The sequence below is a fragment of the Actinia tenebrosa genome, unplaced genomic scaffold, assembly GCF_029948245.1.
Source record: "Actinia tenebrosa isolate PJP-AT-01 unplaced genomic scaffold, QUT_ActTen_1.0 PGA_scaffold4__44_contigs__length_22323623, whole genome shotgun sequence".
Classification (NCBI taxonomy): Eukaryota; Metazoa; Cnidaria; class Anthozoa; order Actiniaria; family Actiniidae; genus Actinia; species Actinia tenebrosa.
In genome coordinates, this window is record NW_028292581.1 from 18,752,839 (window position 1) to 18,780,627 (window position 27,789).

Here is a 27,789-nt window from a genome sequence, read left to right on the forward strand (position 1 = left end):
ACACCCTAAAATATAAGAACATTAACACGCAAACAATGTCCTTTCTAAGAAGGCAACAGCTTAGCACATTTTATTTCTTTTTGATGGGCTTGTCAGCCAACATTATTCCGATGGTGGTGATATGGATAGCAGTAGACGACATTCTCGCTGGCACTCTTTGGTCAACGACTGTCTTACTCATAGCCTTCTCGATTCCTGATATCCTCGCCAAGGTAGTGAGCCCAGTGATCATCAATAGGATAACATTCCATTTATCCTTTGCTCTTCTCACTATATTAATGTTAGCATCGATACTGCTGTTAGTGTTAATTGATGATGTGAGAGTGCGAATTGCTGGAGTAACTGTACTTGGATTGGCTAATGGATTCGCGGTAATAACGATTGTGACAACACTTTCATACTTCGAGACAGCCGCTCTGCTTGCCAATGCTTATCAAAATGGTAGACAGTGCTCACTATTTTTGGCTTCGCTTGGCTATACAGGTGAGTCTACATTATACAAAATAAGCTTAATTATTGGTTGGAGGAAGTGATTTTTTTAAATCTAGAACGTTTACGCATGCTGCCTCTGTAGAATGGAATTATTTACCTGCTACTATTAGAACAAGAGCCAAAATGGCTTCACGGTCATGTCTATGTTGTATTAAGATTTAGGTCAGTGATTTTGGGAAGATTTGCATTCACGTTTTGTACAGTAGAGGAGTACTTTTTGTAGTATATTTGATATACTGAAAATTTAATCATGCAAATGCTGCATAAACTAAAATAATCCATCCACTAATTTATATCTAACCTATATATTACCCCTAAATGAAATATATCTATATGTATATCTATGTTAGAGTTAATTACCGAGAATGGAGGCAATAAGCCATATACATCCCAAGGGCCGCAGGCAGGCCCGAGGGATGTTATGGCCTATTGCCGACGTTCGAGGTAATTAAGTATTTTATTTATCAATTAAGAAGGTTTTCTATCAAATGTTGCTGATTATAAATGCGAACGGTCTATATATAGTTATTAACCGGGTTAATAACTATATATTGACCTCGCATTTATAATGAGGGCTATAATAAAAATAAAGCCTTGTGAATAACAAAGAAAACAATGTCAATTGAGAAATAAGTGCATATACCTTGACCCATCCAACCCACTAATGAAAAAACTGGTACTAACAGAGAAAAGATAAAGAAATAAAAATGATAAGTTACAACCCACCCTATCTGCCCACCAATGTACATGTAATCCTATTATTTATTTAAAATTAATCTCTACAACTATATTGTAAGTACTACACTGTATGTACCGTACTAACATACTGTACTCTACTGTACTACTATTGTGAACTATACTGCTATAGTGTACTGTACCGCACAACTATACTTTACCATACTGAACTGTGCTCTTCCACTTTACTATACTACACCGTAGTAAGATCTAAAATTTCCCAATATCAATACTGCCAAATGTTGCTCAATGTTGCTCTATGCCGCCCAACATTTAGACAATGTTTCTACAAAATTAGCGAATAACACCTAATGGTGCCTCGGCATAGGGCGACTGTGCACCCCAAAGTAGGCCTACAAGAAGAAAATGAAATATGTGTAGTACAGACGCGCAGTGATTGCGTTACGTGATCTTGTTATAGTTAATATTCAAACATGCGTGACTTCTGCTTGCTGTTTTTTTCTTTAGATAAATTTCTAAAGAATACAGTACTTTTATTGACACTAAAACATCATTATGTTCATGTACATTTATAAAATAGGTAACTTTTTCTAGTATGCCACAGTCACCAAGAGTATTTACCTCGTCTTCTACTAAGCACGTGCAACTCCATACGTAATTCAAACCGATGTTCACAATCGCTTGTACGATAACACAAATGATTATTTGTGTAAAATCGAATCGTATTTTACGACTATTGAATAAAGTAAAACAAACAAATGAATCAGGATTTTTAACAAGAAAGTTAAACTTAGATATTTACTGTTCAAGTTGCTTCGCTGACTATATTCTTTATCCAATACGGCGATTTGCTTGTTGTTTGCTTCACCTTTGAAGTTCTGCTCAAGGAGATTTGGCTCCTTTGTCAAGAGCTGGGCTTCCTGTGCTTTTGTATAAATAAACATGGCGTCGCCCGAGGGCTTTAGCTTTTTTTCACAATTTTTTTGGTGTAGATACTAGAGACAGAAGCAGTTAAGACTAATGCTTGTTTTATTAAAAGATCCATTGGAATCCTTCAAATTCGAGAAAGAATTGCATTGATAGACAGCGAAACGACATTGTTTCCCATATATATGCATATACATATATATTGGTATATACATATCAACAGACATGTAAATGCCGACACGGACGAATGATACGACGACTTTATCGCACGTGAACGGGCTTACGAGTAATTGAGGAGATTTCGGGAATAATTTTACGGACAGCACTTGACGACGAATTGAAGTTTATTACAATCCAAGAACTTGTCGTAAACTAGAGTTAAATGATACAAAGGGCATGACTTAATTACTAAACTAGAAACCTGCATAACATTCCAATCATACCATTACGGAAATACATGCTTAACAAAGAATGATAAAGAGAATCACAATAAACATAGAAAACTAACATAATATTCTAGCGTAGATGAATTACATTGAGAATAAAATACTATAAATGTAGCATAAACTTATAGGCCCTTAGGTGTAAAGTGATAACATATAATACACACCCATAAGTAGTATAGGGGATGGGGGTTCCAGCGCAACGACCACCGGAGGATTACCCGCCTAAAGTACCTCCTGAGATTTACACCAGTTTTACCCGCATCCCGTGCTGAGGGTTCCAGCGCAACGACCACCGGAGGATTACCCGTCTAAAGTACCCCCCTCGATTCGTACCGCGATTACCCGCATCCCGCGTCTATGTAAGATATGTTAGTCTATATATGGAGTGCGAAGATTGTAAAGAGTTTGTTTATGACTTCTGTATAAAGTGCTTAAAACCCAAGTTTGTACCTACTAAGCCAAATAAGTATATTTGTTGTGGTAAAAAAATGCAAATAGAAGACGACACGTCAGCACAGTGTTACGAGTGTGGTAAGAATATTCGTAATGCCGTACCAAATGCTACCAAAGAGCAGTATTACGCTAATGGAGGTCGTAAGAAGACTCCATACAAAAGAATAAAATACTTCAGAGACTGGATGAGCTACATTCAAGGTCATCAGCCAGTATATTTAGACAACGAAGTAATGGAAAGAATTATAGGCCACTTAGAAGAGCCAACGCCACAAAGCCTGCGGAAAACGCTAGAAAAATTAAAGCTAGGGAAATATTACAAAGCTATTCCCTATCTTTTGTCTGAAATTACCGGTAAGTCTATTCCTGAGGTTTCTGATATGAGCAGAGCCGAGTGGATGTTTTGTCAGCTGAATAAGGATATTCCTTATTACCCTGATGTAATCTATGAAATATTTTACAAAATTGACCCCAACCACCCCCTGTTAGAATGGATTCCAAGGCGATGATGTAATTTAGTCAATTTGCATATGACAGCCGGCGTTCAATATGTAAATAGAATCCTGTTACACTCTTTTCAAAGCAAATCTTTACTGAGCGAGTTTTCTTTGAAGCTCTTCTTTTGCTTCTTGGTAGATCTTTTTGCGAGATTCCTCGGAAAGATCTCTTACAATTGTTTTTTTATTTCTTACATCCGACTTTAATTTCTCATACTTTTCCTCTTCAGCTAGAATAAGCGAGAATTCTACATCATCTATCTTTCTGTCACACAAAGCCTTTGAAACAAGGTCAGTGATAGTATTTACTTTAGCCTTTGACAGAGCTATTGTCGTGTCATGCTTGGATATTTTGCTTGACAACTGTTTCATAATGCCTGTTGTAACAGCGGAAACGATGCCGCAGGCGGCGCCGACGCTAGCTAAAGGAACTCCAACGATTACCCCAGGTCCAGTAAGCGAAGTAGCCACGCCAGTGCCTGTTAACGCCACGGACATGGAGCCGGAAGTTATTGCGATTTTATGTAAAATGCTTCGGGCTCTGACATACTTTTTTCGGACTTTTTCATAGTGTTTCGTTTGCCCTTCCAAGTAAGCCAGGATTAGATTTACCTTATTCAAACGAAAGTTCTCGGCATTCAATTCATTAGGTAAATCAGGATAGAGCGGAGGTGCTGATGCTATAACATCCATTATATATATATAATGTACGACGCTTTTGGGAATGATATACAGGACAACCAAAAATACTGGAATTGGAGAGAATTTAGGAAAAGGTTTCCACATGCGGGTGCTAGTAAGTTCGAAAGAAGACCCGATGGTATTTACTATAACGGTGAAAGAATGTACAGCAATGAGGATTTAAAACCTACGCTGGTCGATCAGGTGAAGCATTTACCGGTTGTACAGCCTAATTTCCCAAGGGATTTATTAATGAGCAAGGAAGATTACCCATTTTACGATGCTGAAGGTGGTGTAAACGAATTTGAAACGATGGTAACGTTCCTGAAGATTTCAGTGGGTAAGCAATCATTTGACGTAGTAGTAAGGAATATCTATGGGGATACGATGTTAAAGCATACGTCGGGTAAAGAGGCCAGGGAATGGTTAGCAGGACCCAATATGCGATATTGGCCACAGCAGTTAAACTTTGCTGTCTGGGCCGCCACTAAAGGTTGTGGCGTTGCCGCGGACATGTTCCACATTTCATTTATGCGGTTTCACGTTGCCTTTACGGTTAGGAGGCTGTTGAAGGAACTTAATGTACCTTTACCGGGAGATAAGGCATTTAATCCAATGAATAATCGATATGACGCCGCAGCCCTGGAAAGGTTAATTAATGAGTTCAAACCACAGCAAAAAGATTTTCGTTACAAAGAGGGTAAGACGCATGGGCTGGGTATAGTTTACGTTTGGGGTGCCAACGGTGAGAAGCCAGCCGACTACGGACATCAAAAATACCCAAGTGGTGAGTTAGAGTTCGGTGATATGGGTGGTGATAAGAGTAATAATTCTTTAATTACCAGAATTCAATCGAACTACCTAGGCACTTGGGATCCATTCGTGTTGATGAAAGGAAAAGGTTTAAGGAACCTAGCCAGGATCAACCGCAGCATTGAAGCATTCGTGTACTGTATCTTAGGAGCGCAGGTAAATACCCGCAGCCCCATCATTGGATCCCAAGGTGCTTCGCGGGAAACACAAGAAGAATTCCTAACTTTATTTGAGTCTGCAATAATAGAAAATGACATATCCAAGTCGGTGCAGAGATATCAATTGGCGGTGCAGCAGTCTAAAGTACGACTGGATTATGCTTTGTCACCTGGTTGTTGGTTAATGCCAAGTAATTTGGTTATTAACACCAATTCCGTTGTGGGTTATAACAATAAGCTGCAGCGAGCTACCAAGGACATGAAGTTTGGGGTGAATGATGTGAACTCTGACATGACCAAGAGCATTCCTCACTTCGTAGAGAAACCAAAAAAAGAGGTAGAAAAGGTGCTGCCAAAGAAACCATCAAAGAAGGCTCATGTTATGCCTACGATACCCGAGGAATATAACCATAACTTACTAAAAGCCGGCTTAGCAGCTGCAAGCATTGGTTTGAGTTATTATATATGGCGATGAACAACCCCTACATGGCTGGAGTAGATTGTGTTTATACAACTTACACAGGTGAGAAAAAATACACCCAGGCATCTTGGGTTGATGTCACGGGGATGTCTGTAGATCTGAACTACTCAGGAAAGAAGTTGATCCTTTGTAGTATTTGCATTGGCACGAGTAGTCATGCTAACGTAGGATTTCGTTTCTGCGACGACAACGGCGTACTGCAGCCCATGCGCGTAAAAGATAATAACAGAGAGCCTGTACATTTTTCCGTAGAGCCGCCAACGAGTAGTGACGAGAATCTCTCGGTTTGGACTTTACACATGGTTACTGATTGCCATGGGAAGGTAAAGTTACAAATGCGTGTAGATGACACCGGGAGCGTTTGTGTAAATAGCATAGAAGATCAAAGAGATGCAACTTATAATCACGCAACCATTAGCCCCCTTACGGTGCTGAGTCTTTAAATATATGAATCCACATCTAAAGGATGATTCGTTTTTCTTTTATCTCGAGGAAACCTTGTCCTATGGTGATGAATGGTATGATACCGGTATACAGGTAGAGGTTGGGGGTCTTGGTATGATCATATGCACCATTAACGTTAATGTGTTTAATGACTGCAATGCTGGGTTTAGAATCGTCGATGAGAATGACCATCCATTGCTACCCTACAGAGAAAGAGATGACAATAGACATTCGGTGCATTTTACGTTTGAGCCTCCGCAGATGTCATTCGAGAACAAGACGCCGGTGACTTTTCACATGATAGTCAACTGTCAACACGCGAGGCTACACATTCGCCCAAGCGATCGTATCACTGATAAGCATCTCGGTGCGGTCGGAATGAATACTAGTTATGGGAGTGATATTCGTCCACATGATGCTATTTGGAATCATAAGTCTATTTCTACTATGACCGCCATACCTTTAGTTCCGCATTATCAAGGTGGTGCGAATACTATCTTTACTTATCCCCAGTTGAGGACACCTCGGACTCCCGACGACGATAAGCCTCCAGTAATACATAAGGACAAGATTAACCCTTTATCTCCTTTAAGAGTACCATGCCAATAGCAACGACCAAGATCCAAATGTTATTCCCCACAAACTTCAATAGTTCTCCGCCGGCCCTAAGTGCCAAGGAAACGACCGAACCCAGCAGCCCAGGCAAACCGGCTGCCATCTTTTTTCCTAAGGCCGTTAGTCCATTACCTAATTTTTTTACGCCTGCGCCTGTAGCCTTAAGCGCGGATAGGATAACTCCTACTACGCTCGAAATAGCGACCGCGAATGCCAGTGGAATACCATACTTCAAAAGGGCTCTTTTTACCTTTTCCTTGGTGGTAAGCCCCAATTCTCTTTCCAGGTTTTCCTTTTGCGTATGTAATTCTGCAAGGCGCTCCTGAAGGGTTTCTACTTCCTTTTGAGCAGCTTCCCTTTCCTCTTCGGGGCGAGTTTGATCTGCAACTATTTCCTGCTGCCGCTCTATTTGTCCCTCCAGGTCTTCTATAGCCTGATCTCTTTGTCGGATTTGTTCTTCTTTAGCATTGATTTCAGCAACCAACTGCCGCCGTTCCTCTAAAGAGGTAGCTATGGTGGTACGTAAGTTCTTAGCTTCTTCCTTGCTTATGTCTAGGTCTTGCAAGGCAAGTTCGAAGGCCTTTTGAGCTTGGTCCCTATCGCGTAGGGCTTTGTTTCTTTGTTCTCTCATTTCCATTATTCTTTGGTTTTTGTCGTCAACTTCTCTCTTTTGAGCATCAAGGAGTAGTCGGTTTTGTCGCATATAATCTGCTTCCCTTTCTTCCAACGTTTCTTGTAGTCCCTCAACGCGCTTTTCTAGCGCGACCTTTTCATTCAGGGTTTCCAACCTTTCTAACATGCTTCTAGTGGCACGCTGGAAGCCTTTTAATCTTGAGACGTCACCCCTAACTTCACCATCTTTATCGAAGAGGGGTTGTGGTTTCGTCCAGCGGTCTTTGTCAGGATATCTCAGGTCCTGGACGCTTATGAGGACTTTGTTTCCGCGTTCTGTGAGCCTTACGTCGTCAGCATCGAAACGGGAATAACGCTCATTTAGCTCTTGCAGTGCCCACTCTACAGTTTCCCGCGCGGTTGCTTCACCCATGTTTTGAAGCTCCAAGTACTCAGGGATGGGTTTGCCGTGGTGTCTTGATTGCCACATGCGATTTAAGGTGGCCTTGGCGCTTTTCCATCTACTACCATATTTATCGTGTAAGGCTGCGTCGTAGATTAAGGGGTCGGTTTCCAGGCCTTTAGTCCATGCGTCGTATTCTTCGTCGTTAATATCGACTTGACCTTCTTCAGTAAGGGGATCGAAATCCGTTCCTTCTACTTCCATTATATATGATAAGCTCAAAGTTAAACCCCAATATATTACCTAAGCAGGTTGGCGGACTGAAAGCAGAACGCACCTTTCACAGGGTCACCTTTACCCCCAGCAGCGCTAAACCTGGAGAAACGCTGTACGTAGGTGTTCCCCGACTAACGGATAACCTAGTCTTAGTTCCTGGCACCCTGGCGTTAAGGTTTGATTTGACGGTGCAACCTACAGTCGCAGATGAAAGGATTATCGTTAACAATCTTGGTCGCAACATTGTTTCAAAGATGCGAGTAAAGTTTGCCGGGGAATCCCTCTTAGACTTAAACAACTATGACTTATACACCACTTACAAAGATCTGTGGTTGACTGCATTCGAAAGGGCACAAAAGATAGAGCAGGGTATTGGTAGCACAATCTTACGTAAGGTTAGGACTCCTACCAAGACACAACCTACTGACGGCAGCGGAGAAACCGCAGTGGCAGATGCAAAGGCCATTAAGACAGCCTATGGTACTAAATACGTAATACCATTGGACTTTGAGGCTATTACCAGCCACGGGGTTTATTATCCTAGACAGTTGAGTGAGTTGCAGTTTGAAGTGACCTTAGCCAACATAACTAACATCATTGGCGGGTTAAGCACTGCGTTGTCGGGAAGTATTCCTCCATATGCCATTACCAACCTGGAATTGCAGTATGAAACCATACATTCCGAAGATTTAGCACGCAGCGCTGGCATGGAATACAGCTCCGGAAAGGCTTTCTTGTACGACCACGCGGTAATGTACAAAACCTTTAGTTTCCTGGATAAGACAGACGCGGTAATTACTCAGAGCATTAATTTACCACGTCGTAGTCTTACAGGGCTGATGTTGGTATTTATCAAACCTTATGAAGCCGGTAAGCGCGACTCTGAAGCCTTTCATAACCCCAACATCACCAACGTCGGGATTAGCATCAATGGAGTTCCAAATAAGGTGTATTCGCAGGGAATGAAGCCCTCAGACATCTACAGGGAAATAAAAAGAAAGTTTGGAGATCAAGTTGCACCCGGCGAGTTCTTTACCGATAAGTATGCATTGTGGATTGACATGCGAACCACCAACGACGAGGATTTACATGGGCAGGGATTGCGTCTGGTAAATACCCAGGACGGCATTACCCTGGAAATCAAGCGTGACTTAAACACTAGTGCAGGCAACTCAGACAAGATCAACGCATACGTCTTTGTGGTCTCTGACGCCCAGTTGAGTGTAGAAATGAATCAAATAAAGAGCATTGCATATTGAAAAAAGATAAAAATATTGCTGGTATATAATGCTTCGTGTATTTGAAAACAACAACAACAAACTGCAATGCATAGTGCAAGGCAATAAACTGTACTTCAAAGCAAAGGAAGTGGCCTTGGCGTTGGGTTACGTTAACTCTAGGGACGCAGCCAGAGCACACGTCTCAGAGGAAAACAAGGTAACTTTGAGGTCTATAAAGGGTGTCAGTCTGACCGACACCCTTAACGCACAACCCAATACTGTGTATTTGACGGAGGAAGGTCTTTATGAATTGATATTCGGATCCGAAAAGGTTGAAGCAAAAAAGTTCAGGAAATGGGTGTTGGGTGACGTTCTCCCTACGCTAAGAAAGACAGGTAAATACGAAATCGAAAGGCGGTTTGACGGCCCTAACAAGTTGGTATTCAAAATAGAAAACGAGTTTGACTTGCATAAGAAAGTCATAGACTACATACGTCGGTTTCACCCTATCCTACTGCTCGCACCAGGTCTTGGAGAATTACAGGACTCAGTCTCTAAAAGAATAGTATGTTGGCAGAAAGGGTATCAGGCGGGACAGCCTGACATCTTAATCCTCAATGCACATAAAAAACATAATGGGTTATGTTTGGAGTTGAAGACACCTAAGGGCAACGGTGTATTATCCCCAAAACAAGAGGCGTTACTAGCGCAATACGAGATGAATGGCTATCTAACTATGGTGTGCAACGACTATGACCTTATCTGCAGGGAGATTGACTATTACGCGGAAGGTATTCGCGTGCCTTGTCCTTGGTGCGTTAAGTCTTTTAAGACGCAGGAAACTTTACACACTCACCAAAGAATATTTCATAGATATAATGATAGTTGAACAGACACACTGGCGTGAATTAGTCCAAGGCATTTCATACAGAATAAAAAATTACGTTGTGTTCGAAGACATCAGTCGCTTAAGACTGGTCTTGGAATACGAAGGTAAAGAGTGCACGCTATGGGCACCGGACTGCGTGAGGTATGTCCTTCAAGGTGAGGAATTCACACACATACGCAGCTATGGTAAGGTTAACGGTCGATGGAAGTTCGACGTAGAAAGGAAGGTGGATGCTAATCCTCTTTGCGATTAGAAGTCATCCTCATGGGCGGTTAAGTATTGGTCTGCTACGGCGGACCTCATTTTTTCTGTCATGTGGTAAGCGGATACGGTAATTAAGACGCCTCCTACGAATGCTGCGATTTGAGGAATCATATATCTTTCTCATTTTTCCAAGCCTTTCGTACCGCCAGGTAATGGTCTAAAGGACGTGGTCCGTCGTATAGACAGCACCAAATATGTTGTCCGCTCCGTTGACAGCCGCAGCGATCGCAAATAGCCTCCCAGTGTTCCCTGTCCTCCCATTTAACGCCCTCAACGTCGTCAAAGCCTACGAAGGTTTGGTCAATTTCCTTCTTACGTTTTGTCAGCGCCCGGGAGGTTTCAAGGGGACAACAGCGTTCGGCTATGTCACCGTGGGTTTCGCAGGCAATACCTTCTAGGTGGTAACGGCGGCAGCGGTACTTATGCCAGTTCTCTTCAAAGAAGGGCTCATCACAGCGGCGGCAGTAGTTATTTAGACAGACTTTGTTGTCGCGGTGATATTGTAAGGCTTGGAGGGTGGACAGCTTTTGACCGCAGTCACCGCAAAGGGTGCTTATGGGACGGTATCGCAGTCGCTCCATATACTTACAGATTCTCTTTGTGTTTTAGGATCTGTGGGACACCAATGCCCAACAAAGGATCCTTCGGGGAATACCTTATTACAATGAGGACAGGTGTATTTTTTCTCCTCACGAATTATGCAGTCGGCAGGTAGTTCACATGTAATGCAGTCCATATATTGAAAGGGTAACTAGAATTCCTTCCAGGCTCCTGCGCCTTAACTTTGATGTAAGGAGATCTTAATAATATCTTATTATTCTTTCTTAGGATACGTTACGTAAAGACTTATCTTAGGGTCCTTCATATTATCCTCTTTTTATTTATTATATTAAGTAATGTTAATAAGATATCATTAAAGAATAATAAGGTATCATTAAAACTAAAGGCCCTAAGAATATTAGCCTAATAACATTCAAAACATTAAGAAATAATACCCTATCATTAAAACTAAAGACCCTAAGAATATTAGCCTAATAACATTCAAAACATTAAGAAATAATACCCTATCATTAAAACTAAAGGCCTTAAGAGACCCTACCCTATCAGCAACAACGAAGTAGGATCATTAATAAGGCATAAAGAACACTCTACTATAATGACGTGCAACGATTGCAACAAACGATTCAGTTCCTTACAGCGACTTAACTATCACACCGAAAACAAGGTCTGCTTTAAGCAACGCGCAGCAACGACATGCGAACATTGCAATAAGACCTTTACGACCAGCCAAGCTCGTTCCTACCACGTCAAAAACAAGGTCTGCTTTAAGCAACGCGCGACAGAAACGACATGCGAACATTGCAATAAGACCTTTGCTACCGCGCAAGCTTGTTCCTACCACGTCAAAAACAAAGTCTGTCGCCGAAACAACGCACACAACCTTACTTGCGAAGAATGCAACAAGGTACTAAGCTCTCCTCAAGCACTAGCATACCACATGGAACACAGAGTCTGCCTCAAATCTATTTGCAAAAGCTGCAACGCATCCTTTGAAGATGCCTGGCACAAATACAGATGTAAACGATACGACCTTTCAGAAGTCGCCTGCGAAGAGCATGGTGACGTAGCAGAACGTTGTTGTCCAATCGACACGGTAAGGCAATTAAACGACCAGAAAAAAGAAATAGACGACCTCTTTGTGAACTTCGACGTCACATTTGAAAAGGTCGCCTGGGAGAACGTAGACTACTGGAACGACACTTGTGATAGGTGCGGCTGCGTCAGGAAGGAACAACACTTGTGGCAGTGCTTATACGATCCATCACAAGCACGTACTTTCAGTTGCTATGCTGAAATGCGTATGAAAGATGCGCTGCTACAGAAGGCGGAAATGCTACGCCAGCAGCGACGACGATGAGGTTCTATGGAGGATATCTCATGAAGTCCTTGATGGACTCCGCAGCCCAACCAACCATCGTTATCAGCGCACCAAACCGTTCTGCACGCTTCAGACCACACATTTCATCGTACAATTCCTGCACGCGCTCTTTTAACCGATCTATCTCCTCCCTTTGCATTTCTATGGTGTCTTTTTTATCTTTTGCGTTGGCTACGATTCTTTGCATTGCTTCCACTGGTTCCATCTATATATGAACCCAGATCACATACCTTGTAATGCTCTGATAGTAGGACCCACCGGCTGCGGAAAGACACAATTTGTCGTGGAACAGCTATTAGGACCCTTTAGATATTGCTTCGACTACGTTGTGTTATTATGCCCCACCTACGTAAATACCCGCACCTGGGAAGGCATAGGAGTGAAAGATGACGACTTCTTCGTGGACATATTGGATCCTAATGAGTTATCTAACCATTTGAAGTTTTGGCACAAACAATTCCCTAAAAATGCACAGACTTTGCTCATACTGGATGACATTGCCTGTGGGGACGACGTAAAAAGACGCACTTCCGAATTAGTGAAGCTTGCCTTCAGCGGTAGACACGACAATATTAGCGTTTGGTTGCTCTCGCAGCAGCTTACCAGCGTCTCTAAACCCTTCAGGGAAAACATAGGCTCCCTGGTCGTATTTTATACACCCAGTAAGTCTGACCTGGAAACCATCTTAAGCGACTACGGCGGTGAAATAAGCAAGGAACAGTTACATGGATACATGCGGCAATTAAAGACGCATCAACATTCCAAGATGATCTTCTCTTTGAGGTTTCCGTATTCAATAAAGAGCTTTAACTCCTAATGTATATGGAGATTGAGCAGCTCTTAGATGAAGTCCCCACACAGTTAGACGAAAGTAACCTCAAGGAACAACTCAACATCCTTGTGTCTTCGGGGAAGTGTAAAGAAATGATAGGTAAGGAACTTACCCATGAGCAAGTTAACAAGTTGTCAGAAGAGGAAGTCAAAAAGTTCCATAAGAGGTACGAGGCTGCCCTTGCAAGTAAGACCACGGACGCCGTCGCAGACTCCGCTATCCGACTTGCGACTAAATTGCTTGGACTTGCACTGCCCATAGACGATGTGGAGCAACTGCGGAAGGACATAAGAGATGACTATGTAATATCCCAAGAACTTAAAATAACCTGTGGGTGGTTGTCTTTGAAGTGCGGTAAGTTAATGGCAGTCGCCTCTGCGGCTTTGCACGTAGCTCAGCACGTTGACTTGAAAGAGGTACTAGGTTCCTTTGGAACATCTTGGAAGGACTTCAAGAAGGACAGAGAAGTCGAAAAGGTCTTTCATGTAGCACTTGCTGATAATCAAGTCACCTCAAGTACTTAGTCAAGTCATCCTTAAGTACTTAGTTAAGTCGCCGTCAAGTCATCCTTAAGTACTTAGTTAAGTCATTGTCAAGTACTTAGTCAATTCGTCTTAAGTCATTCTCAAGTACTTAGTCAAGTCGTCTTAAGTCATTCTCAAGTACTTAGTCAAGTCGTCTTAAGTCATTCTCAAGTACTTAGTCAAGTCGTCTTAAGTCATTCTCAAGTACTTAGTCAAGTCATCGTTAAGTCGTCTTAAGTACTTAGTTAAGTCATCCTTAAGTCATTGTCAAGTCGCCGTCAAGTTACTTGTCAAGTCCTTCAAGTCCTTAGATATAAGATGAGCGACACCGAAGAACAACCTCAGGAGCAGAAGATTACCAAGCCTAAATCTGCAGGCAGAGTTGCCGCGGGAAAGAAGCTAGCGGAGATGAACAGAAAGAATAAAGGTAAAAAAGAAAAAAAGGTGGAGGACGAAAGCGAATCCTTTTGGAATCCCGGCTATGTCATCGGCGCGTTAGGAGTTGCTATAGCAGCAGGCAGCTTTTACTTACAATGGCGGAATATGAAGCCAGAAGTAAAGTTGGAAATCCCAACATATCACACACCTGTAGAGGTTAAAAAAAGCAAAATCCCTGAAATGGAATGATGACCTTCTCGCTTTGTAATATAATGTCGACCGCGTTGTTGAAAACTGTTGAAGAAGCAGCTATCATTACCTCTATTGTTGCGGGCATTGGTTGGGTAGGTAAGAAAGCGCTCAAAGAAGACTTTACTGAAGACCCAAGCAAGAGCTTCGCTAATTTCACTAAAATGACCGCTGCCGTTGGCGGGGCTATCTTGCTAAAGGATTACCTACGAAAGGAAAAGTACCTGCCTAACATATAATGGTTAGCTTAGTCGCAGGTGGAGTTATTGCAGCTTTAGCATTTACAGGAGCTAATTATGGCGGTAGATATCTGGATAAATTAGTTAGCGGTGATAAAAACGCAGAATCTAACGCCGAAAGAAAAAGGCACGACTTAGCGCTGGAAAAATATCAGCGGGACGTGGCGGCTTGGAATAAAAAAAGACAAGCCTACAGGGATTGGTTGGATAAGAATTACCAAGACAAAATGCAGGCGGATAAGAACTTCGAAAACACAGACTACGCCTTCAAACTTTATTCGCAGGCGCACCCAACAGTGGTGTTAAAGAAGCCTGACTTTAAGAATTACTACCAGCCTTCTAAGAAACAAAAAAATAGTGAGTTGGTCTTCGTAGGAGTCGCAGGGCTGGCAGGAGGCGTGGCCTTGACGTATCTAATATAATGATCGTCTTTTTGGAAAGCGACAAGAATGACTTTACCACTTATCTGAATCCTCCCATCCGCGCGGAAAGGGTTCGGTTGGTTAGTTGCTCTTTGTACAATTCTTGGTATAATTTAATTGATGGCTCTGTCGTTGACAATGCCGCCAAACCAAAAATACCAGATTCCCAATACACACCTATAACACTGGCTAAGGAGCTAGCAAAGCATGGATATACTCTTACCACAGGATTACCCCATGAAATGACATTTAAGAAAAATAATGGAAGCGTCAATTTAAAGGACAGTTCATTGGTAGAACTCCTGGGTCTTACTAGTACCACGATAAATAGCGGCAGTACATATGATGTAAAATGGAAAGTTGCATCCTCTTACGAAGTCTATTGCGATTTAGTCCATAGTTACAACAATGGAGAAAAGTCTTCTCTTATGTCCAAGTTTCTACCCAAAGGTAATCCATTTGACCTGGTAGAATACACTCCCATTTCTTTAAGCTATGATTTATCTAATTTGGTAGAAAGCATAAACATCACCATTAAAGTGGACGGAAAGACGGTGGATTTTAACGGACGTAAGATCAATCTTGTTTTGGAATTCATATAATGGGCCGCGTAGAGGACAAACTTAAAAGGATTTACTATGGGCCTGAAGGCTATTGGAAAGGAGCGTCGGCCATCAAGAAACTCGCGACCGCGGCCAGGGTATCAGAAGAAACGGCTAAGAACTGGCTAAGAAAACAAACCCTCTGGCAGGTTTATCTTCCCGTGCCCAAGTACATTCCCAGGCCCAGCTTTACCGTAAATACCCCTAATGAAGTTCATCAGGCGGATTTGCTCTTCTTACCGCACGACAAGGTGAGAAAGAAGACCTATAGGTACGCTTTGACCGTAGTTGATATCGCAAGCAGATACAAGGACGCCGAACCCATAACCAGCAAGGATTCTGGGGAAGTCGCAGAAGCCCTAGGTAGGATTTATAAGCGCGTCTTGAAATGGCCTAAGCTGTTGCAAGTGGATGCGGGAACGGAGTTCATGGGCGTGGTTACTAAGACCCTGAAAGACCACGACACTAAAATTAGGAGAGCCAAAGCTGAGTACCACAGGGGTCAGAGCATCGTCGAAAGATTTAATAAAACCTTGGCTGAGCGTCTCTTTGGATACCAGTATTGGAAAGAGCTGGAAGATCCCTCCAAACGCAACAGGGAATGGACTCAGAGGCTCCCCCAGGTCGTCGCGGCTTTGAACAACGAGGCGGCCAGGGCTACGGGAATGAAACCCAAAGATGCCATAAAAAAGAAACACGTGGAACACAAGTCCTTCGTCAGAAGTTCAAGGGCGGTCTTCCCCCATGAAAAAAGATTAGGTAATGTCACGGTTCGATATCTCTATGAGCCGGGTGAATTAGAAGGAGGATCCAAAAGAGCTACGGATCCTAATTGGTCTTTGGAAACTTACCAGATCCGAAGTGCGATAGCTAAGAAGGGTCAGCCCATCTTGTATTATCTTTATGATGGTCCCACTCGTGGGTTCGTCATGGAAGAACTGCTTATCGTGTGATGTCCGAATGCTATCGTATGAATACCATCATCACACATCCACCTCTTACCGTCAAATGCAGACAGTGACACCTTCTCCTGCGTGACGTTATGTATCTGATGACCATAGCTGCGCAGGCTGTTCATCTTATGTCGCTGTTAATTACGCGTACGCAGTACCTTCAAGTAGGACTCGTGCGTAATGTCCTTCTTAACCACGTATTTTTTTACGCCTTTGGCTTTCTTTTCTACACCGTCCAGCTTTAGCACGCTGTACATCTTAGGTTTCAGACCCACGTATTCCACGATGGGTTTTCCTTTCATCTCATCCTTCATTTTTCCGATTACTTTCTTGTTTTTAGGGGAGTAAAGAAAGTGGTCGCGTGGGTAATCACTGGTGTCGTATTCATCGATGTCGGGAACACAGTCTTCGTAAATGTCTTCCGTCTGCACCTCTAGTATCAAGGAATCGGTGTCGGTGTATAAGAGGCGGCACTTATCGCCGTATTTCGGTTTTAGCTTGTCGTAGTAAAACTCATACATGAGCAGCTTTGATAGGTCTAACACTGTAAACCCCGTGTATACGGGTTTATTCAGGAATAGATTCGCTTTCTTCATGTGAATCACGTAGAAGTTTAACATTTCTACGTATCTAACGAATCCAGGCTGTGATACGTATGCTTCTGCTTCCTCTCTGGTGCTGGCTATCTTTATGCTTACGCGCTTGCGGATGTTCTCCATTGTCTTACCAAATACGCTATTGTTCATTAGTTTAAACAGGTTCTTTTCGAAGTCATTCTTTGCCTGCGTACGCTTTTGTGTGTTAAAGTCAATGTAGGAGCGCATCCATGGTTCCTGCGTGAACTTCAAAACGCGATGGATCTTCTTCACGCGTAAGCCGTGGCGCACATAGAACTGCAGGTTGCGGTAATGCACCACGTACTTTTTCTTGTCCATCAGGTTCATCGTTAGCTTCCTGTAGGGTTTGTAGCCAGGGCACATTTCCCTCTGCAGCGGACTCAGCTGCTTAAATGGTATTTCTATTGCTTCTGGTGCTAATGGGAACTCATTGTGCGCGTCGTGCAAGTGCTCTGGGTATTCCAGGTCCACCTCCAGCACGTAACCTTTGTCGTCTTCTTTACCTACGTTTAGGTAAAACTCTATGGGCTTTATGTTGTCCCATTCGAAGTCGCGTACAGGTAAGTACTGCGACATTGCCCAACCGTAGAGGTTGTTTGCGTCTAAGTATAAGATGTATGTGGTTGGCTTCTCCGGGTCGTACTCCACCGTGGGATTGTTCGCGCGGGCGTATCGTCTGCTGGGTCCGCAAACACCGCCGCGGATACCGTCTTCCATAAAGCGGTACATGTCGTATTCCGTTAGGAAATCCAGTTGCGCGTTTGTCTTCTTTAGAAGCGCACTCCAACTAAGTCCAGGAGCCGTGTAGAAGTTCGCTGGATCCAACCCGTAGTATTCCATTGCCATCTTTCGAAAGCTTTGGAAAACATCCGCGAGCAGCACTACGTCTGAACGTAGGTAGATGTCGTGGTAGTCTCCCATATTCTCACAGGAGTGCTTTTCCCACACATCTAACGCATGCTGGTACTCCTCGTCCTTTATACCAGACTCGTTTAGGGTGCTGTAGAATCTCTCTTTGGGTGGTAGGGGCTCTTCGAATCGCTCCCAGGAATCCATGTATTCGTATGGGTAGACTCCTTTCCTTTCCGCGCCGTATTGACTGGAAATGGGGAACTCCGTGTTGTATTTAACCAAGTTTGCTAAGGAGTCCGCCATGAACTGCTGTGAGTCTAAGAACTTCAGCTTGCCTACAGTTACGGACATGTACCTTTCTTTGTTGTTGGGTATGCACTTTACTTCGGAGCCGTCCGTTCCTTGTAAGAGTAAGTGACTGTCGTAACCCCTTAAATTATGAAAGAATACGGGTATTTCCATTTCTGGGTCTACTTTGAAGTTTATGTTGCATTTCCAATGAGCCGCTCCTCTGTATTTACCCGTGATGTGGCAGTGATCTCTAACCTTATCCACATAGAAATCCTCAACGAATGCTTTGTGGCAGTGAATGCAATGCGTGGAGGGCTTTCCCGGCTTCTCACCCTTCTTAGCATACTTCCCGCATTTAAAATGAGCTTCTCCTAAATACTTTCCATCTTCGTCCCACGCTTTCTTGGCTCTTCTTCCAAACTGAAGAAGCGTATGTTGGCAAATGTGGCATTTCTTTGCCTTGGTAAAAGCCTCCTGGTTCTCTTTGGTAAATTCCATCTTCTTTGGACGTCTTAATTGTTCTCTAATCTTCCCCTCCTCTTCTCGCAATGCTTCTAGGAATTTATTAGCTGCGTTCTTACCTCGGTAAATTACAGGAGGGTTAGCCTTACCGTCTGATCTGACTACTATGTAACCAAAGGAGCAAATCTCGTGTAATCCCACCTTATTCGTGGCACCACTTTTCTGCTTTTCCTTAGTTATCAACGCTTCAAAGTCTGCATATATCACATAAGGCACCTGCATCTGCTTTTGATGGTCTGAGTAGGATAGGTTCTTATCTGTGGGCATCTGGATCCGTTGCGCCACTTCTTCTACTCCGCGACATATTTCATCATGATCCTTTAGAGCTTTAACGCTGGTAAAGGATAATAAGCAGCAATCGCAGAAGTATTTCTTACCTTTGTGTTTGGTGTGTCTGTAAAACAGTCTGCTAATATGTTTAACCCACGAATAATGTCCGCCGTGGTAGAAAAGGTGTATTCGTTCTCCTTTACTCTTTGACAACACTAGTGGTACTATCGTTTGGTCTCTGACTCCATAAACGTTAATTGCTAGGTCATTCTCCTGCTCAAATATGGGGATGTCTATCAACTGCATGGGAAATTCCACACCATCCCACTCTAAATCGTCTGTGGGATACTTACTTATCCTACATGGATCCTTATCTACTGGATACAGTGCGGATCGTATTGCCCACATAAAGCAGCGGTTGTCGTCATTTTTTACGTTGACTATGGCTTTCTTCCTTTCTACCCACACCGGCAGGGGCACGTAACTTCCTCCTCGTATTGGTACGTACCTTGCCATGCTAACCTCCATACCTTCTACCTCCTCCACTGTCCAACCTGATCCTTCTTTCGTGTAGTTAGACAGCGACTCCATTATTGCTTCTAAGGCTTCGCTGAGTGACCTATCCAAATTCGTGGACTCTAATATAACCAGCGACTTTGATCGCAGCATTGCTGTCGTCGTTACCTCATCTTTTGATAGACTCACTTCTACCATTATGCTTGCTTTCAGGGCTCCTAATTCTTCTATACCTTTTCGAAGCGTTCTCTTGACCTTCCTTTCTGACTGACGCCAAAACTGTCTAACATCAATCTCACCGTTACCGGGTATTGACACCGTTTCGAAATTGCTTTGGGATTCCATCTATATAATAGGAAATATCTTATACCTAATTCCAGACCCTTTTCAGATCATCGTAGTCATACTCACAATCCTGACAATGCCAAAACAATTTAACCTTAGTCTCAAACTTCTTACCACATCCACAATCATAGCTGCTCATACATTTCGACTTCATCTTCAAATGCTTCTTTAAGTCCACTTCTTTCTTAAAAGTTCTCTTACAATCTTCGCACTCCATATATAGACTAACATATCTTACATAGACGCGGGATGCGGGTAATCGCGGTACGAATCTCAGGAGGTACTTTAGGCGGGTAATCCTCCGGTGGTCGTTGCGCTGGAACCCTCAGCACGGGATGCGGGTAAAACTGGTGTAAATCTCAGGAGGTACTTTAGGCGGGTAATCCTCCGGTGGTCGTTGCGCTAGAACCCCCATCCCCTATACTACTCCCATAGGTATAGTGGGCTTCCAATCATGCATTTTAAACTATAACTTATTATGAGAAACAAAGCGTACTTACATAACAGTCCCGCTTGCCGAGGTTAAGATATAGGTTATTGCTCCAACAAAGATAACTAAAAAACTACTCTAAACTCTTTGATCACGAATAGATGTGTTCTCGTCGACTTCATACACTAATACTAACGCTAAGTGGAATTGAGACGTGTTGTAACTAAGTGAAACGTTAAGGATATGACGTAACTAATAATAGATACAAAAATAAAGTGTTCGTGGGCGGGGCTGATAAGCCTTCCTTTACAAGACAATTAAAAGTCACTTAGAGTATAATATATTGCTATTAATTCTTTAGCATCAGAAAGAGTAAGTTCAAGATTTGTTCAAGTTAAAAAACTGTAGTCTTTGATGGTGTTTTTTAAATCTAATTTACATACCGAATTAAACGTTTTCTGCTATGAGAGCTTCGATAGCATTTTGTTAATGGCATACAGTAGTACTAAAAATTATCGATTTGGCAAATAGCATTCATGGTACAAGTATAACTTTCACAGTTGGCAAAATCTGTATCATACATTCTCACCAAAGTAGGCAATTTAGACAACATTAAAAACGTTTTCCTTGAAGATTTACCAAGGAATGAATAAAGTTCATTTCCTGTATTCATAATTTTTATCAAATCCGCAGGAGAAGCTATGGAGTAATAGACCTTATTCGTGGTGTGACAATGTTTTCCCAATTCAGCGTGACGAACCTCCAGGGGATTCATTTTTTTGTTTTTACTCATCGAAAAATTCATGAGTATCCCAAAGGATACAAAACAATTCATGAGTATCCCAAAATATACGAAAGGAATAACGATGATATCCCGACGAGTTTCAAAACAATAGCTCTTCATTTCCCAAGAGGTTTGTCACGCTGAATTGGGAAAACATTGTCACACCACGAATAAGGTCTATTGTTGACAATATAAAGCAGATAACTGAATGAAATTAAAGTACATTGTTTTCCAGCATTTTCTCCAAATAACCTCTCATTACCTTAACTATAAGGAGCATGAATAGTCTTACAGGGATCAAGAAAAATGGGACCTGGATTTTTTCCTATTGTGATAAGGTTAAATGACTTATTCTGTGAATCACATTTATAATGTAACATTTAAGCTTACTTTCAAGTTTGACCTACTGCGACGAGCAGTTTGTTTACAAAATTATGATTTTCAATGGCTTTTGTTTCTTTGTTTTGTATTATGTCAGTCATGATGCTGTATTTGGTGGGCCGGAGATTTCAAATATTGTAATATTTTCAAGCGCAAAGTGGACTGAATTCGTATGACGTGATCGTCAGCAAGCACGAAGCTTTGACGATTTGCTCGAGTCAAAACAACAAAAATCGGTCGATTTTTTTAAAAAATACATGTAAAAATGCACAAGATAATCGGATAATGATTCAGTTCAGTATCTTAGAGAAATTCTGTTAGTTTAAGATTTTCTGAAGTGGTACTCAACTTTGCATGTGCTTTTCACAAGGAGACTCCAAAGAAAAACCCGAACCCCCAGAAACACGTACATTCCTTATAAAAATTAAAAATGCCGAAAACGTCTCGAATGCAGTCGAATGCTATAAATAAATCACGAATACTCCGAAATTGCATCGACGTAAGATCGCTAGAACTTCGAGGACATTCGTGATTGTTCGTTGCTTCTTCGTTGCTTCCGATGCTAACTTGTGTCGTTCCGAACGCTGGTTTGTAATCCTAAGGTCATGGCCCTTCGGCCCGGACCAAATATTACTTCATTGTCCACTTTTGAAATAAATCTAAAAACTCACTTTTACAGAAAATCCTTTAAATATTATATTATTATTATCATATTGTTGTTATTGTTATTATTATTGTTATATTGTTATTCTGAGTAATGATCCTTCCTTGCAATAAATTTGGCTTAAACATCTGCCCTCCCTCTGTAAAGTTTAAATCTTCGAAAAACCTTGACATTCAACATCTTCTTGTGACATCTTCAAAACGACAAAAGAGGTAATCAAAACGTTTCGTACAGAACGAGAACATAAACTAGACAACGATTTGCTATCCCAAGGTTTTCTTCACTAACGTAATCAATTATTCCCTGTCAAAACTAAATGGCTTATGGTCATCGGCACAATCCAAAATTCCTAAGAACATCTACAACTTCACCGTACGCTACATAAATTACACTCTACCAAGCAGGAAAAGCCTTGTGAAATGGGGATCTCGCAATCACACAACGGATTGTTCATTTTGTCTTTCATCCGAATCTCTTATACATATAGTTCAACTATAGTGGGTTGGTTTTGGGGACAATAATGATTCGCTTTTATATTCAATATTTATCTTTATTTCTTAGCAATATGCGTATATACTGGGGTTGGTTTTGGGTTATTTTTGAGATAATATTAAATCTCCTAGCTATCTTATAAATATATATATTATTAGCTTGGCTTTTATATTGTATTTTATATTTTTAGAAAGGCACTTTGTAAACCAGTCCATGACTGAAAGATTAACCTTCATTAAATAAAGCTTTTATTATCATTATTATTATAACAAAACCCAAAACTTTCTTTTTTTTTCTTACAGATATTTAAAAAAAGCAATTACGACACTTTTACAATAAACGCACAATACTAGATATTATTTACGATTAGCAATTCACTTCCTCATATTGACGCGTTATATATTATTGAAATTATAATTGTAATAAGCTAATTTATGATTAACTTACATTATTTCAGGCTTTTGGCTTCAATTTGTCGATAACACTTCAATTTTCCAATTAAAAAACGTAGGTCTGGTGGAGTATTTTTGCATCTAGATTGATATGAAGTATCTTTTATATTTATACAATAATAATAATTATTATTTTTAGTTTTTCATAATAGAATATAAATAATAAAATAATTAATACAATAATTAAAAATTAATTAACTAGTTTTGTGCCTTCGTCAGTTGATACCCAAAACGATATTTACCTAATTTCTTCTATTTGAAAAACGAGGAAAGAAGAAAAGAAAAGAAAAGAAAAGAAAAGAAAAAAAAGGAAAAGGAAAGAAAAGGAAAGGAAAGGAAAGGAAAGGAAAGGAAAGGAAAGGAAAGGAAAGGAAAGGAAAGGAAAGGAAAGGAAAGGAAAGGAAAGGAAAGGAAAGGAAGGAAAGGAAAGGAAAGCTTTTATATGTACTCACGAGGCGCGCAGCCAAAAACATCAAATCCAAACTATCAAATGCAAAGAAATCATGACCTAAGGAAAATGTTGAAGCCATTTATTCGGGGATATGTTACTTATTTGCTTTAATTGGGTCCCGCATGCAAATAAACTTACTTATTGCGGTAAGTTCTATACATACCAGTTTCCAGTTCCAAATAACCGCTGTGCTCCTAGATTACAGACTCATTTACCTCAGGATTAGCTAGCCTCTTTCAGTGTCCAAATGTTCGCAATTACCGACGTTACAGTAATGAATGCATAACTTCAACAATATAAAAGAAGATGTCAGCAAAAGTCAAACAAAGTCGAAATTTTCCCGCAACGGCCAAAAAAAGTAGACCTATAGCCAAAACAAATCGGGGCATACTTTGTTTTTCGAAATATTGCTTTATTTCCAAGAAAAATGAAACAACAACAACAACAACAAAATATCAATAAATGACACTCTGAGAGGGCCAAAATATCCTCCAACTTGGAGGGCCTCGCGTGCCTTTGCAGATATGTATATGGGATCCATTGTTAGGAAACTGTTTTTAACATTGTCTTGGCTTTAGGTCTATAAAACTTTATCTTCTCCTTTATTGCCAATAAATTTGTTTGCTTAAAAATCTTTATTTTTGCTTCCAATTTTAGTTTTTCGCGGTTCATCATCTTCGTACGCACTTTTGTTTTGATTTCACAACCCCTGACAACCTGTATCGCACTTACAAATTACCACAGGAAGACCACTGCTTTATAAAGTGTATTTAAATACTGTACAGCCTTTTGTCAAGCAGGATTTGAACAACTGGAGTGAAAAAATAACATTTTTTGTTCTTATTGGGCCTGTTAATTGGCGTATTCGTATTGAATTCGTGTAGAAGTTGAAAAGAAGAACAAAAGTTGCTTGGAAGTGAAAAAGTTGCTCGAAGATGAAAAAGTTGCTCGAAATCAGAAAAGTTGCCCAAAAGTTGCGGAGCAACTTGTGGACAGCCCTAACTGTTGGCGGCGGTTATTCGATTTTTGCTGACACCTTCTCATAAACGCTTTAGAATTCCATGGGCCTTCATTGGAATAATATGAATATTCTCTACAAAATCAAGGCTAACCCTGAGCAACAGAGATCTCGAAATAGGAGTATTATTGGATGCAGTCTATTGAGGTTTTGATGATTTCCGGAATTATCAATGTCGAGGTAAGTGTTATTGGCGGAAGCCGTGCATTTTCCGAGACATTGATAATTCCCAATATTATCAAAAACGAATTCAATAAATGTTTTATAATACATTGTTCGAATATTAGATTGACGGATATACAAATATTGTAACTTTATAATAATTTTTGCTACCAGAAGTTTCAAAATAATACTTTTAAAAAAAAAGTACAGAGAACCGCCATCCGCTGACCTTTGCAGGCTCGTTTTTGCAGATAACTGTCTACAGATGACTATCGACCGCTGAAGCATTGCTAGCGCATGCTGATAGCTAGAATAATTTGAGACTATTTTGACATGTGACATGTTTTCACTTAACACTCAGCTGCTCAGTAGTTTGCATATGATTATCACCCAGTCAGGTCCAAAAAAACCACGTGATTCATAATTTAATCTTAAAAAATATGACTTCTTTATAGCGCCCTTTCTATGTAGATATATATAATCAAAACCACTTTACATTGAGTATAATAACATGAGATGATTAGTATGAGGTGTAGGCACTGAGGGTGGTCACTGCCAGGGTTTCTTTACGTCCTCAGTGGTTCTTTAACGTCCCTCTGATATTAGTTAGAATGACGAAGTTTGGAGAGACGGGACCGCCATTTTACGTGGTCATAAGAGCCACTCGAAAGTCTAACCATTTGTAGACCGCAATTGTACGTGGTCATCAGAGCCACTCGAACGTCTAACCATTTGTAGATGTAATTACAAAGGAAGCACTTTCTCCTCACTTATTTCAACACCCTTCATGTTATTCCGGACGGGACTCGAACCACGACTTCCCACGGGAAACTCCGATGCTCAATCAACTGAAAGTGAGCCAGCCGGTTGGCGGTCGAATAGTAAGCAATTTTGAAGCTTTTTGATGTACTTTTCACTTTTGTTCAAAATCAAAGGGCAGTTAATGTTGGCTAAATTACGTACCCAAAAAATAAAAATGATCGTTTGTAGTGTCTGTAGTGGTATTGAAATTATATTTTTAAGAAACTTCTAAAATTGTCAGTTTTTTTCAACTGAATACTTTACATATTTACTAACAAGGCCTTCAATGTTTATATTTTCAGGACTGACCACTTGGTTTTGTGTGGCGCCTCGTATTACCATCGCAGTTTGCATACCTATTTGCTTCATTCCACTTGGTATATACATCCTCCTCGACAAAGAACCATTGAAAGATCACTTACAAGGGACAGCCAAACTTGTGCAGTACACAAAACTACCACAAGAAGAATACTCCAATGACAAACACGACACGACTGCTGATAAACTTATAAGCAAGACATTTCTACTCCTCGTGAAATCCTTTCCTCTCTTTATTTACGGATATTTTTCGAGTTTCTGCATTCATTTTTCCATGACAGCAGTTTTGACAACTCTTACTTTCCCCTCCTCGCCATTTCTCCCCCGAGATCACTTCCAGTACTACAGAATGATCAGTGATGCGGGGATTGTGATTGGAGGACTGGGAAGTTTTATCTTGGGCTGCACAGGTCAGAAATGGATGAACCAATTCTTCGGGATTCGTAATACTGGACTTTTAGTTGTCATCAATGTCATTCATATGTTATTTTTCGTCGTGGCCTCGTGGCATCGGTTCCTCCCTAATGTCATCCCCGTGTTCGTGCTATGCTTCACCCAAGGTATTGCATTTGGAATAGCTGCTGTTCAATCCCTGATTTGTGCAACCAATCTGTTTTCAAGCCCAAATGATAAAGCTACTGCTTTAAGACTGCAAGAGGTTGGTGTTTCTGTTGGCCGAGTTGGCGCAGCATTTTTAGGCGTTTTCACTGAAAAATATCTACGAGAGCACTGCACATATAACTTGTTACTAGGTGAGTATTGCCTGGCAAGGATTCCATCTTCAGCTGGATGGAGTACTAACCTAATCTGTAACAAATAGAACAAGGCTTGCATTGAATTAAAGGGGGCGCACGCAGGAATAGATGCTAGTGTAAACAACAACAACAACAAATTATACAAGTTGATAGGATAATTAGAAGACCCTAGCAGACTATTTTATGGTCCGACACTTTCTTTTACATGAATCAAAGTTCAAGAGCTTCAAAACTGCAACAAGCATAATATTAGCCTCATTATCTTGTTTACACAGACCACACGTCGTCCTTAGCTACTAGGGACCTTAAGCTGCAGGACGGCAACGTGGGCGACAACGTCGGCGAAATTGAAGCGCTTCAACCTTCTATTGTATTATTATTTCGTGTTTACCAAGTACTTTACTCAATAAGCATCCCCGTTTTAGAGTGAAATGTCATCTTTTGGGAGCGCTTTACTTATAACGAAAATCAGCAAAGAAAAGCATTTGGCGTAGCCGTTCTCTCCAGTACGTAAAAATAGGACATTTCACGTCTTACTTTCAGCATAAGACGGCAATGATGCATAGTATTTCGTACATTCCAACGAGTATCTATTGAATAGGGCAATTAGCGCTATTGTATGTTTGCCGTCGTCGTCGTCGTTGCCGTCCTGCAGCTAAAGGTCCCTACTATAATTAATAAACACTCAGGGTCTTAAAAAAACTGAGGAGAAGGTGCTGCCTTTGTAATTATATCTGCAAATGGTTAGACCTTCAAGTCTTCTCGGACAAGGACTTTAAACCGTAGGCCCTGTCTCCTAACCCTTCCTAACCTACAGTAAATGGAGGACATAAAAGAACCACTGAGGACGTAAAAAGAAACCCTGGCAGTGACCACCCTCAGTTCCTCCACTTCACACTTACCATCTCTAATGCTCGTAAATTGCACAAAAAGCAATCCGTCATTCACAACTTCATGTAAAGCGCCTTTGATTATATCCACATAGAAAAGGGCGCTATATAAATCATAATCATCATAATCATAATTTAACCTTTTTCAAGCTGACAACGTTTTTTTTACATTTGGGGCATCTCAATTTATTTAACAACTATTTAATAACTATTGGATTAAAACTATATAATATACCAATAAACCGTGTTATCACTTTATCAAACTAAATACTT

The 27,789-nt window shown here is 41.1% G+C and overlaps 2 protein-coding genes across 2 annotated transcripts; one reads left to right on the forward strand and one right to left on the reverse strand.

Annotated features, from left to right (window-relative positions):
- LOC116308325 (uncharacterized) lies at nt 1–27,705 on the forward strand. The gene is made up of 2 exons (XM_031718718.2): nt 1–483; nt 25,856–27,705. Exons 1-2 carry the CDS (start codon nt 36–38, stop codon nt 26,689–26,691), a joined length of 1,284 nt encoding a protein of 427 aa, XP_031574578.2. The 5' UTR covers nt 1–35; the 3' UTR covers nt 26,692–27,705.
- On the reverse strand, nt 6,148–7,542 carry LOC148907400 (uncharacterized). Its single transcript, XM_089036415.1, has 3 exons — nt 7,329–7,542; nt 6,849–7,076; nt 6,148–6,291 (listed from the first exon to the last, which is right to left on the reverse strand). The coding sequence occupies exons 1-3, from the start codon at nt 7,500–7,502 to the stop codon at nt 6,148–6,150; spliced, it is 546 nt and encodes a 181-aa protein (XP_088892541.1). The 5' UTR covers nt 7,503–7,542.
- Nucleotides 27,706–27,789: the final 84 nt, after the last annotated feature.